Source organism: Mustela nigripes, chromosome 1 (genome assembly GCF_022355385.1).
Source record: "Mustela nigripes isolate SB6536 chromosome 1, MUSNIG.SB6536, whole genome shotgun sequence".
NCBI lineage: Eukaryota > Metazoa > Chordata > Mammalia > Carnivora > Mustelidae > Mustela > Mustela nigripes.
In genome coordinates, this window is record NC_081557.1 from 222,009,378 (window position 1) to 222,023,274 (window position 13,897).

A 13,897-nucleotide genomic window follows, 5' to 3' on the forward strand; every position below is an offset into this window, starting at 1 on the left:
AAGCTTTGGTCAGATATGGTCAGCCTCACAAAACTCAATGTTGCAGTGGGCATGACAACGGAATGAAGGAGCTCCACCCGCTCCACTGTTTCCATGGCCACTCCCAGTGCACACTCATCACTTACAAGACGGAAAGAGTACTCGCTGTTCCTAGAAACTCTGCCAAATGCCAAACTTTCTTCTTTACATCAGAGCTCTGCAACTTAAGTTTCTCTTTAAGAAAACCTAATGGTCTAATTTAGAATTTTAAAAAGCACAAGATTGAACAACACATACACTACACCGAGATCTATTTAAAACTAGGTAATGGTCACATTATAAAAATATGCAACTGGGGAAAAAAATGCAACGTAATACTTTGGCGAAAGCTGCCTGCTTAGGAGAAACAGTCTGGCCAAGTGCCGAGACTTTCTTAATATAAAAAAATTCTAGCAGATAATTTGTTAATACTTAAACTGGGATAAATTTTTAACCAATTTAAATGCAACCTAAATATTATTTCACCATGTACATTATCCCATGGGAAGAACACCAGGCACTTAGAGAAATGTATTAACTCTTAAAAACCACCAGCATAATTTAATAACAGCTACCTATATACTAAAAATTATTTAGCCTGAAAAACTTTAATTTTCCCAATTAACTCCCTTAAACCACATAAGATATATGCCACAAAATATATTTCAACTCTAACTAAAAACACCTGTACATTTCCTTTAACATTTAAATATTTGTGTATGGGGGGGGGGGAATAGAAGAAGGGAGTACAGTATTTACTCTTCAAGTGAAAGGAACGGATTTATTACAGGCCCCTTAAGGGATCACACCGAACACCTCATTTGTGTTAAAAGAGTTTTTAACTTGTCTACTATCTGTTACAGGAAACAGAAAGCCAAGTTTACATTTTAACACACTTTACTAATCACTCTTGCACACTGTGTAAAATATCCAACTCTAAGATCTACAATTTAACATCATTCCCTACTATTAATTTAATACAAATAAACATCTGTTTCAGAGGATAGGGTGTTTAAAAGGTTTCTCTAAGTATAATAAAAAGACCTGCTAAAAATGTGGTAACAAATCAGCCTTATGAAATGAACTTTAAGACGAAGAGAAAGCTATTCTTTCGTTATCCAGTCCTTCGAGAGCCAATTTTGAATGAAAACACACACTTTTATCCCATTAGATTAACCTAACAAAGTACCACACTATCATCTTAAAAATATTGCTTTAGTGACTATTTTATCTAAGGAGTAGTAGCCTTTGTGGAAAGATGCTAAATATGAAACCATAGTTTACTTACAATTAAAAAACAAAAAAGCCCCACACTTGAGAAGAAAAGAAGCCATATTTAGAGAGACTAGAACAAAGATATCAAAGTGCTTTGGCTGAAATTAGTATAAATAGACTTTATTGAAGTCAGTGCCTCTGTACTGAGACAGAAGATTGTGTCTACATAAGCACAAGTTGTAACATTTCACAACTTCTAAAAGGAATGTCAACAATTACAACGATCATGCATACCATGGTCGATAATCACATTTTAGAAGCATTTTCAACCATTTCTAAAGAAATGCTTATAACATTGTTATATATAGAACTACTTTCAATAAACTGCAAAACATTGATCGACTTTTCCAGTATGAGCTACAGTGTCAACACAAAAGGGAGGCATAAATGTTTAATTTATGAAATCAGAATGGAATATTTACTGTAAAGAAAAATTAAAAAGCTTTCAAATAAAGGCCATTATTGAACCAACGTGAAGAGCACAACTTGAACTTTTGAGTTCATTCATCTTTTAAAGCTGTCCTCTGAATAACTTCAGTTCTAAGCACTGAATTCAGTACTGTGAATATTCCTTGGATTGAAGTTTGGCAATGATGCGGTCCAACTGTCTCTTTGCTTCACACTGTGGGAAATTGCTCATGTCATAATATTGAGGGGCAATTTTCACCAACCTGTCCAGAAGGGGGGAGAAATATTACCAAATTATCATTTAATTAAAGACTAGAGTTGCTAACAGGATAGGAATTACTCATTAATATATTGATGAAAAAAGGTAAATCTACAAATCCAAATCAACATTATAACTACAAACGCCTAATCCGTACAAACACTGCTTTTAGAAGTGCATTACTTTCGCAAGCTGTAAAATTTTCTGATGTTGGACTTTCCATAACTTAAAAAAAAAGTTCAAGAAAAATCCTTTCAAAAACCTTTCTCACATTAATCTAAAGATACTAAAATAAGGTCTTAATTTCTTCACTCTAGAACACTATTTTGACCAACCTCTCCAAGGTTATAGTAGTATAGGTTCTATATGAGAAATATCTTTGCATTCAAATGATTGTATCTTCTCAAAGTTTACTAACCATAAATATAGATCTACACTCCAAAGAATTCACTTGACTGAATCTTTTTTAATGTTTAGCCATACAATTTTTTCTCAACAAAGAATTTAAGATAAAATGGTAATGTCCTACACATGTGTCAAAAGTCATAAATCTGTGTAGGAAAGAAGCCTCACAATATCTAGCAAGTGACATAAACTAAAATTAGTGCTTTCAGTCCCACCATTCTTGGCTGACATCTCCTATCTTAAGTTCCAGAATGGACTCTGGTAAACCAACCAACCAACCAAACCAAAACCCAGACATACAAAAGGAGAGTGGTGGTAATTTTGCTTAAAATAACACAATCAGTTCCTATAACAATCTATACATCAAATATGCTAAGATACAACAAGATGTGTAATTTCTATGTTTGCTTACTGACTCTCTTTAAAGCATCAACATATAAATAGTTCAGAGCTAATGATAAAAGACTGTTTCAAGTACAGTATCAGGAGACTTGGGTTGATCACAACAAAATAGTTCCTAGGACACTCCTGAAGCTAGTCTACTATAATTTTATATTTGGCTTCAAATCCTGCCCATGCCCATACCAATAATCCCACCATCCTCTTAGCAAAGTAAAGATTCTAAGAGATCAAACATTCTATCAGATCAAGGCCCCATACCTAAACATGGGAGCACATATCCTGAGCAGATGAGAAAGAACTTTCAGTTCCAGGATAGGACTAGTGCAACCAAGTCAGATTCCATTCTGAGCAAAAATGCTAACAAAAACTGTTAGAACAAAGGGTGGTACTTACCATTCTGGCTTGATATCTGTACACGTCCGGATGTAATTCTTTGTTGTAAGAACAAACTCATTATAAAGCACCCATTCAGGCTTGTGGTCAAGAACAGTAGAGGGATGCAACTGAACCACCTGGTTATCTTTCACAGTTAAGTAATGCCCTGTTCGTTCTAAATGTGCCACCTGAAACCAAAATCCAGTAAATTAATACAATGCTCTTGATGTGCTATTTATAAAGCAAAAGTGGTATAAAGCTACCTATACAATTAGAACAGGAAGGCCTCAACTTTTGCTTTTTATTCAGGGGCTACACTTACTTATCACTGCCTTATAAAGCAGGGGATCAGCAAATTACTGCATGCCAAATCCAACTCATTGTCTGCATTTGTTAAGGCCTATCAGCCAAAAATGGTCCATATGTCTTTAAAGAACTGGGGGGCGGGGACAACAACAAAAGAACAGTAGTTGGTGACCAATGAAAATCATGTAATCTGAATTTCAGGGTCCATAAATAAAGTTTCAGTGGAACACATGGATGCGGATTTGACCATGGCCACATGTGCACTGAGAGGGCAGGCAGGGCTAAGCAGTCTGAAGAGTGACCTAATGGGCCCATGGAACCTTATATATACACTATCTAGACTTTCATGCCTTAATCTATCTAGAGGGGATCCTTAGTGCCAGCTGTGTATTAGATGAACAATTACTGGAACATTCATGATTACGACAGAAAAATAAAGCAAAAAGTAGTCTACAAAGAAAATATAACAAGAAAAGAATGGAGCAGGCAAAGGTGGCACGTGCTTCTTGCCTCCATTTCTTCTATCTATAATCAAACACATCAATTGGTGGAACTTATCTACTATTTAATTAGCTAACACTGAAACTGATGATGATATGCCTTTTCTAATTCTAGAATTATAGTAATATGAAGAATGTGTATGAATGACAGAAATAAAGAATTATTAATAAAGAACAGAAAAATGAACTCGATTTCCTTCAATAAATAATTACTAAGCACCTACTAGGTGCCAGGTACTATACTGGACACCCTGTTTCTAACCAAGTTTAACTTTCACAAAAGTAGAAATCTATACTGTTTGAGTATGGCTTTACCAATCCTTTTTCAATTATAAGCAAATTTAAGAATATGTCAAAAAGAAGCCACTGTGTATTAGTATATATTAAACAAATATTAAGAATGAAGTGTCTAAAGAATGAATTTTCATACCTAGCTTTATTATTTCCCTAACTCTAATGAGCATGGGATCTTATATAAGGTGCCACAATAAAAACTCTTACTGTTACTATGATTTCAACTACAGACTATGCACCAATCAATTCTTATTTTGATTTTGTGCATTTGGGTCCATTCTACTTATTTAGCTCATCTGGCCTTAAGGCGGGCTACATCTTGCTTAACAGACATAGCCAAAATAGAGAATGAAGAAACAGGAGACAGAAGTGATGATTAAAATCAATCCAATCACAAGTAATGGATTGACTTGTTTTCAATTTTACCACCAGGGAATGAGTTTTTAAACAATTTGTTTAAAATCCCTTAAGGGGCGCCTGGGTAGCTCAACCTGGGTGGGTTAAGCCTCTGCCTTCAGCTCAGGTCATGATCCCAGGGGCCTGGGATCAAGTCATGCATCAGGCTCTCTGCTCAGCAGGAAGCCTGCTTCTCCTCATCTCTCTCGGTCTGTCTCTCTGCCTACTTCTGATCCCTCTGTCAAATAAATAAACAAAATCTTAAAAAAAAAAAAAAAAAAAAAGACTGCTAATTAAAGAGTAATTCCAAACCGATTTCTACACAAATGGATCACTAACTTTTTCATTTAATGAGTTAATCTGTCAATCTATCACTCATTTTTTAAACACAAAAAATTTCTTGGTATATTATTTCAGTCCAAAATCTGGACATAACATTTAAAATCAATATTCAGAGACATTCTTTAACTTGTTTAAGTAGATTTAAAGGGCTGTTACAGAAAGCAAGCACTATTATTAAACATTTAATTATACATGCATGCATTATCCACATACCTGCATAAAATACCCAGTAACCAAAGCTTTTCTTATATTAATATAATAGTCCCTGCTTGTAAAGTCAGTACTTCGACGAGGCAAATTAAATCTGTCCATAATTCGTGATAGCTGCTGGCGTACATTATCTGCTGACATCAGGGACCTGTAGTTAATGAAGTTGTCATAACACCACTGAACCGATTCATGATCTACAAAGTTGGAGGGAGGGGAAAAAAGAGGGGACATGAATTATCCATATAGGTATATTATCTAATTAAAAAGAAAAATCATTACTAAGAATAAACTAAGTAATATAGAAAGGAGAATTAACCACATCAGTGTTATAAAAGAACCAAAATGTTATCAATATTTTGAAGTTCAAAATCAGAAATAGCACTAAGGTTTTTGTGATTTTGAATAAAGTATTTTTGATGAAGTTACATCGCCGATTAACACCCACCTGGTTGTTTCTCATATAGTCTAACAGACAAAGATGGGTTGAGGGAATGTGATAAAATGTCATGTCTTCCTCATTTTCAAAGAAGGATAGACTTAGATTAAGATTACCAAATACAATTTAGAAGTCCTAAAACTGAATTCAAATGACTACTACATAATTTTTATTTAACTACTTCTGAGCTAGAGCACAAATCTAGAGCTAAATATTTAAAAAAGTTTCACTGCAACCCATGTGCCGTTTAATGGAGGACAAACAAGATTTAAAATTTAAGTGGTAAAGCACTCTTTAATCCCAACCACCTATTTTTTTTTCACTCCTCCCTCTGCCACCTCCCCTCTGGTAACTCACGTTGTTCTCTGAGTGTTTCTTGATTTGATCCTATCTTATTTTTTCCCTTTGCTTTTCTTAAATTCCATGTGAGTGAAATCATATGGTAGTTGTCTTTCTCTGACTTATTTCACTCAGCATTATACTCTCCAGCTCCATCCTTGTCATTGAAAATAGCAAGAACTCGTTCTTTTTTATGGCTGAATAATATTCTACTACCCCCCCCAATCGTTTTTATCCATTTACCAACCAATGGACACTTGGGCTGCTTCTGTATGTTGACTATTATGAAATACTGCTGCTAGAAACACAGGGATGAATGCAACCCTTTGAACAGTGATGGGCACAGGATGATGTATGGAAGTGCCGAGTTACTATACTGAACAACTGAAACTAATATAACACTATATGCCAACTAACTAGAATTAAAATAAAAACTGGAATAAAAAACTAAAGAACTAGACTATAAAAGCAAAAAAAAAAAAAAATACAGGTGATATAGTTTATAAGGATTCTGGAATCCCCACTCATGTTTAATAAACAAGTCTTACTATTATTAATAAACAAAGCTAAACACTTCAAATAATTTCACTGCACGTATTTATTATCAAAGGTATATTTCTCTACTGATGAATCCTTGACAAGCTTCCAACCAATCCACTGTTTGCTCATTTAAGCAAAGAGCTCAAACTGCAGCATAATATAAAATATTAACAGTGACATTTTTATGTCCTGGAGAGTCACAATGGAAAACTTCATCATTTACTTCATAGGCCTTTTGATAAATAAACCTAAGAGGGTTACTGTGAAATGGGGGGGGGGGGGGGGGATTTAAAATCTGAACTATGTTCATCCTTCTGCAGCTTCTATAATAAATATTAATCTTTGGCACACTCTTTTCTCCTTAGTTCTAGGATTCTACCAATTGAAACATACAACATTTTAATTGCTTTTCAAAGGAACAACATATATTAATCAGTGTCTGCTTGTTACAAAATCAGCCACATTTCAGAAAGGATGGGTGGGCAGGTGAGGTAGTAAAATGGATCTTTTAAATTAAAGAACTGATGTGTTCAAGTCACTAACCCATGTAGAATGAGAATAAGTATCCATCTGAACTTACTGACATTTAAAACAAAGCACCAACCAAATATCTTCAGGAGATAACACAAAGAGAAGAAAAGTATGCCTATGAGGCATCCTTGCTTATGCTGGTGCAATGCATGGAGCTGAAACGCAATGGAAATGTCCACACTGAGACAATAAGAAAGGGGGCCCTTGAAAAGGGCAGCTGATTAGCATACTCTGATCTGAAGTATAGCTTTTCTGAGGTTCTAAATTTCAGAACTCATATCCCCTAAAGAGAATACTCTTTAGGGTAACAAAATGGCAATTTTAAGTGGTCAAGATAAACACTATCTGGCAGTACTACAAGTACTTTCTAAATTTGTTAGAGTGAGTTGATAAATGGGAAAAATAAAATCCAAAATTGGAAATATTTTAAAATAATGCTAGCTATGAATTTCTTAACCAATATAGCAGAACTACTTTTAAGATCTAAAGTCAAATCATTTCAGAGTGAAATCAGACAGACAAATCAAGATGTTCCAAGATAATTTAAACCTAGTTGTCTCTCAAGAGTGTTATTTCAGAGATGCCTGGGTGGCTCAGTCAGTTAAACATCCAATTCTCAACTTCCAGCTCAGGTCTTGATTTTAGGGTCCTGAGACGGAGCCCCACAATGGGCTCCAAGCTCACAGTGGAGTGTGCTTAAGATTCTCCTCTCCCTCTGCCTCTACACACCTCTGCTCACATGCATGCCCATGTGTGCTCTCTTCTCCAAATTTATTTTTTAAAAGTATTATTTCAACATATAGTATATCAAGATGAATTTTAGCTTTTCTATGTAATCAGCCACTGTCATTGTCTCTGATAATATAGTTCCTCTTGACCAGTATCTGAAACACAGTTGCTATACTTAACGTTTCAATTAACAACATAACATAGCATCATTTAAAAATCATTAGTGAAAACACTCCAAATTCAATAAAGGGATATGAAATGTTCAAATATTTTGTAGAGATCTAGGAGTCTGGTATTATTTTTAAAACAGCTCCCTTTATTTGAAAAGATGACAGGCAGTAATTAAAGGCTAAATCCTTTGACTACTGGGGACACTTTTATCAAATGTTCATTCTGTTTCCTTTGACCTTATTTATTACAAGTATTTGGAGTAAAAGGTCTAAAAACACCCATCAGCTTACCATCCCTATGGCAGTGAGAAGCATGTAGTAGACAAGGATCAAGCATCTAGAGAATGGATGCTACCTCTCTAATTCACGACACTCCTCCTCCTAGTCTTGCTAAGAAGTGGTAGGATAAAGCTTTTATAGATACCTACTGTTCAATATTTTCATAGAAAGCTCCCAACTACCAATATGTACATAAAGAAAAAAGCATTTACTAATTTTATCATGTGAAACAGTAAAATGCTCAAATTTCAAAAACTGAATTGTTACATTCATACTTAAAATCTAAATACACAGTTCTACACTATGAAACCTAAACTTCATTCTCAAAGCAACTGATGAAATCCAAATACACCAACTGCTGAGCTTATATAGCTTAAATAACTTTTAACAGTTATTTAAAAAGAGAACTTAAATAACAAAATAATACAATCTCCTAACTTAAAAGAACATTAAAATCTCTTGTGAGACATACATGGTAAAAACCCATGCTGCTCCATTAGAAATCTTTTAATTTCCACTTAAAACAGTATTTTAATGATCTCAAAGGATTTTGAGAACCAAGATGGACATGAATCTGCTCCTTCTCAGGACCTTCCCCTCTGTAGCCTCCCCGTCAGTTAATAGGTTATGTGCCTGGTGGTCACATAGTCCACCACCAACCATGACGACACCACCTGTTTGATACACACAGGAATATAGTGTATTTCTTGGATTGACCCAACCTATATCAGGAACAGTCTTTAACATTATGCATCATCAGTACACTGGACACAAGAGGGATAAAATAAATGTTCTGAAGTCAACTGTGTACTGGCCTTCGTTTTTTATTTTGACCTGATTATTTGCCAATTCTATTCAACTCATAGCGAAGTTCATGTGTAACACACAGACGTGCAGCACTTTGGCAGCTATGCTCTTTGTTCCACTTACTGGCTCTGCAGCATTTTTGGATTCTGAGATAAATAAATTCAGCCTCACCCAAAAGAGATGTGCCAAAACGAACAGACCATTTAGGAGTGTAAATAGATTTTTAGAAGATAACAAAAATGAGTTACAAATAAAAACGACATGAAAAACCTGAATTTGAGCCACTGTATTTCACTGTTCTCAAACAAATGGAAAAATGTTTTTCATGTCACTAAACAGTCTCTGAAAACCATTTAAAGTTAGAACAGGGCACCTGGATGGCTCAGTCAGTTAACTGTCTGCTTTCAGCTCAGGTCATGATCCCTGGATCCTGGGATCAAGCCCCTCATTCTGGCTCCCTGCTCAGCAGGGAGTCTGCTTCTCCCTACCTCCCGCCCCCAAACTGTGCTCTTTCTTGCTCTCTCTCTTTCAAATAAATGTAAAAGAAGAGAAGAGAGAAGAAAAGCTAAGCTTAGAATAGTATAGCATAAATCACTGAATTATTGGTGGGCATTAAGACAGTTCCCCCCTACCCTTTTTACTATCATATGTAATTTTGGGATGAAATCTTTTAATTTTATCTGTGTCCACTGGACACTGAAAGATAACTTCATAGATTATTTCTGGTTCAAAGGGTGTGAATTTCTTCAGGTCTCAGTGACATAAAATCTACTGCTTTTCATAAAGACCACATCAATTTATATTTCCACCTCTAGTGTAGGATTGTTACACTAAACCCACTTCTACAGAGCTCAGGACTATTTTTCTGTAAGTTTTGCCAGTTTTATAGGTGAGAAAATGGTACCTCTCAATAATACTGCTCTTGAACTACAAGTAGAGGTCATCTTTCTCCTCATGTATATGGACCACTTATAACCTGAGAATGGTCATTCACATCTGCAGCCCTTTTTTCTATTTTGTTAGTTTTATATTTACTTAAGAGCTATTTATTAGTAAAATTATTAAGCAGTAAAGATTCTATAAAAGATACAAAACTATTCACATATAATGAATGAGAAGAAATAGGAAAAAAACGTACATAAAAATTATAGGTCAGTGGTAAATATTATACTATTTTATATTTTGTTTTTATTGCTCCGTATTTTCCCGTTTTCTTATAATAGGTATTTTCCCCCTGATTATAAGTAAACAACTTTGGAAATGACAGACAATTTCTATTTTCAATGCTAGTCAGGAGTTTTTTCTAAAGTACCTCTGGGTTTCTAATGTAAAGTTGTCACAGATAATAAATGAAAGTAAGATGAAGAAACATCTTATATGCTGCAAGTGACATTTAGACAAAAGAGTGCCTTCAATCTAATTTACACTTACTTTGTTTAAAAGCATGGTAGACATTCAGCAGTGTCAGATGATCTCCATCTATGTGGGCAAATCTCATCTTGGCTTCATCTGCGGCTTTCTTGGCCTCCGTGGGGCGAACAAAACACTGTGGGACTAAACAAGGTTGGTATGGGCCCAACACAAACGCCCATATCGATGAGTCACGCATTCACAGATAGAGGAACAAGGCCTAGCTAGGTCAGTTCACAGAGCATAGGGCAGGGCAGGATGGCCTCCAACTGCATCTTGGACTGTTTACTACCTTGATTTGGTACATCAACACCTAACCACATCTGTAAGACAAGAGGGTTTCAAAGCTACAGAGTACCTGATTATTTTAACTAGATCTAAAAGTAGGCATCAAACAGCTATTCTGAAGGCCATCAAGATACTAGAAATAGAAAGCTCGACTTATTTCAAAAACCAGTGCCGATAGCTCTACCAATAACCAGAATTATGGTGTCAATAGCCTTTAAGCTAAATGTAATTTTTCAAAAGGCCATCCACTAAATCCATTGAATGGCTATGGAAGTTATGAGCTCTATTTGCCCACTGCAGGGCTAAAAACAACTTTCTAACCAGTCTATTGCCACATTTCTACTGTAATTTTTTCCCTATTGCTATGGCTATTACCAACTGGTGGGTATCACTATTAGCACCGGTGAGCAGAAGCATTACGTAAACATAAAAAATATCATGAAATCTTGGGTTTTGATGATAGCAGTAGTGGTGGAAGGTTAAACCGCCTTTGAATTAAGAAAATTCAAAAAGGCTGCGGATATTCAGCCTAGTTTTCCAGCATTTTAATAAAAAGATTAGAAAATGACGTCCCAAGTTTAAAAAAAAAAAAGTTATGTGAATCAAAACCTCAATATAAAAAGCAAAATTCAATATTTAAAAAGTTGACAATTAGTCTGAAACAGTCATTATTTCAAGGGTCACCAAAATATGTATTTGTTTAGAGCCTCAATGTTAATTCACATAAAACTTTAAGTTGTTACAAAGCGTGCACTACATTTTTAAAATACAACTTTCCTTAATTCACTTTAGCAATTCCATAGTAATAAAAGCAGTATGAAAGTAAAAATACTTAACAGCTTGGGACTTTGTCAACACATTTTTAAAGCTCTTAAAACCTTGTCAATATAAAAAAGTATAAATGATCAGTCCAGATAGAAGATAATGGGAATAATCAACAACAAGATCAAATACAGTATCAAATTACTTTCCCATACAGTTTCCCCTTTAAAAAGATACCAAAGAAGCCAAATAAAGACAATGACATACGATCACAATAAATATAAATTAAATGTCCTGCTTAATGTAACTGAAGCAAGGTAATTCATAGAAGTACAGAAACCTCTCAAAGATGTGAAAGTAAATATGAACTAGCTCCCAGAATTAACAGTGGGAATAAGCAGCACCCTAGAAGGCCCTTGATTATACTATTTTGTATCAGGACCTGAAAATTTCAAAAACTATTTAAATGGAAAACAAAGCAGTATAAACTCGGCAAACTTGTTTTTGTTCCATGATTTCTTCCTCTCCCTTTAAGATTCCCCCCCACAAATGCCATGCTTAATAACCACTACACATAAATGTCCATAATCCTGATGTGCTAACAGACCCCTGTGTTGTGCAGAGCTCCTTATTACAAATTAGAGATATAGTTGGAAGATTTCAACTGCGTCACAATGACCAGTTTTTTAAAGAGCTACTAATCTAGACTCATATGATGGTAATTATATAGTATCCCTGATAAGAGAAACAGGAAGAATAAAAACTGAGCAGAAAACAAATAAATACACAAACAATCTGTTAATCTTGCCCCACACTTTCTCTGCAAACTAAAATCTTGGGTAAATACCAACTGGGAGCATCTAACAAAAACACGTAAGAAAGGCAGACAACAACCTACCACCACCTCCGCAAGTGAAACTACAATTTTATTAAAATGATTCGATACTGCCCTGCCCATCTGCTCTGAGTCTGATCAGTCATAACTCTGCAAAAAAACATTTTTAGCTAGTTCTTAAATAAAAAATTCACACCATTAAAACATACCATACATCTAAACTAAGCCAAAATTTTGTATTTAGGAAATTTTTCAATTTATCCTTTAATTCTAAATAAATTTTGAATTATTTGAGGCATTAAGTTATAACAAAGACGAATAAACCACTCTGAAACTGAAGTCATTCTCCCCAGTAGTGGAACTAGTAGTATAAAGTACTTTGATCATCAGTAAAAACAAGAAATGTCTTCTATTTTTAGCTATAAGAATCAGTGTAAAGTTGTTAATCATATTTCTTCTTTTTGAAAGGTCTAATTTCCAAGTTATAATTCATTTGTGGATTACGCTTTATTGTTAACTAAAAACAGCATGATTTGTTCAGCTTAATGCTCCAATTTCCAAAATTAGCAATATTATCTATTAGGTATATTTCTTTTATCAAGTGTTTTCTGCCATTGTAAAAGAATTCTCATCTGATTTTAAGCCTAAAATTACACATACCTATTTCTATTTATTTGATACTAACTTTGAAATTCATGTTTGCTTGACTGCCACTAGAAAACATATTTATGTATGTAGGAAAAGCTCAATTTAAATGATAGTTTGGGTTTGCCCCAGGCTCACTTAATAGTGCCAAGTACTAGAACGAATTTCTTCTTGTGCTTTCAGTAATAAACCGCAAAACTGATGAAGCTACCAAAGAACTCCGTTACAATTGTGTTCAGACTTGTTCTTTTCTTATTGCAATTTTTATTCGCACTCAAGAGAGCCAATGCTTTTACTAGATTTTGTGCACAATCAATTACTTTACTTTTGTAAATATTATGTCTTTATAATTTTTACAAGAGATTTAGGAAACAAAATGAGTTCCTTGAAACCAACTATAAAATCCACTATCATACTAGATATTAAAAAACAAAACCAAATGTGAAGTCCACCCAAACTGTGAAGAGCTGGGCTTTTTTTAGTTCCTTTCCCTCTATTACCTGACAACATAGCAGTAATAGATAGGACCTCATTAGAACAGTTGTAGTCACAACTTGCAATAACCATTTTAGCGAGCTGTGGATCTAGAGGAAACTCTGCCATCATGGATCCCAATTCAGTCAGATCTCCATCATCATTTAAAGCAGCCAGGTAATTCAAAAGTTCTAAGGCTCTCATCAGAGTTTCAGGAGCTGGGGGAAAAGGCAATCTATTAGACAAACTGCTTTAATAAGCAAAAATGTGAAAAAGTACAAACTATTAGAAGCCATCTCATTTTTCATTCTACAGTGGACCAAACTCTAAACTCAAACTGTCATCAAATTCAGTTACAGAGATCTAGCAAACAATGGATCACATAAACTTGAAAAATTTTCCTGCATAGTTAAAACTGTCATTTTCCTACATTAAAAACAACAACAACAAAACAACACCAAC

General features: G+C 34.7%; 1 protein-coding gene across 1 annotated transcript in view; it reads right to left on the reverse strand.

Moving 5' to 3' along the window:
* Window positions 1-1,392: 1,392 nt before the first annotated feature.
* Window positions 1,393-13,897, reverse strand: part of DHX15 (DEAH-box helicase 15) — a 57,553-nt gene continuing 45,048 nt past the window's right edge. Inside the window, exons 10-14 of the mRNA XM_059381802.1 lie at window positions 13,462-13,653; window positions 10,453-10,575; window positions 5,194-5,384; window positions 3,161-3,330; window positions 1,393-1,964 (exon numbers count right to left, since the gene is read on the reverse strand). Coding sequence (XP_059237785.1) covers window positions 1,847-1,964; window positions 3,161-3,330; window positions 5,194-5,384; window positions 10,453-10,575; window positions 13,462-13,653 — 794 coding nt within the window. The 3' untranslated portion in view covers window positions 1,393-1,846. The remainder of the gene's footprint in view (window positions 1,965-3,160; window positions 3,331-5,193; window positions 5,385-10,452; window positions 10,576-13,461; window positions 13,654-13,897) is intronic.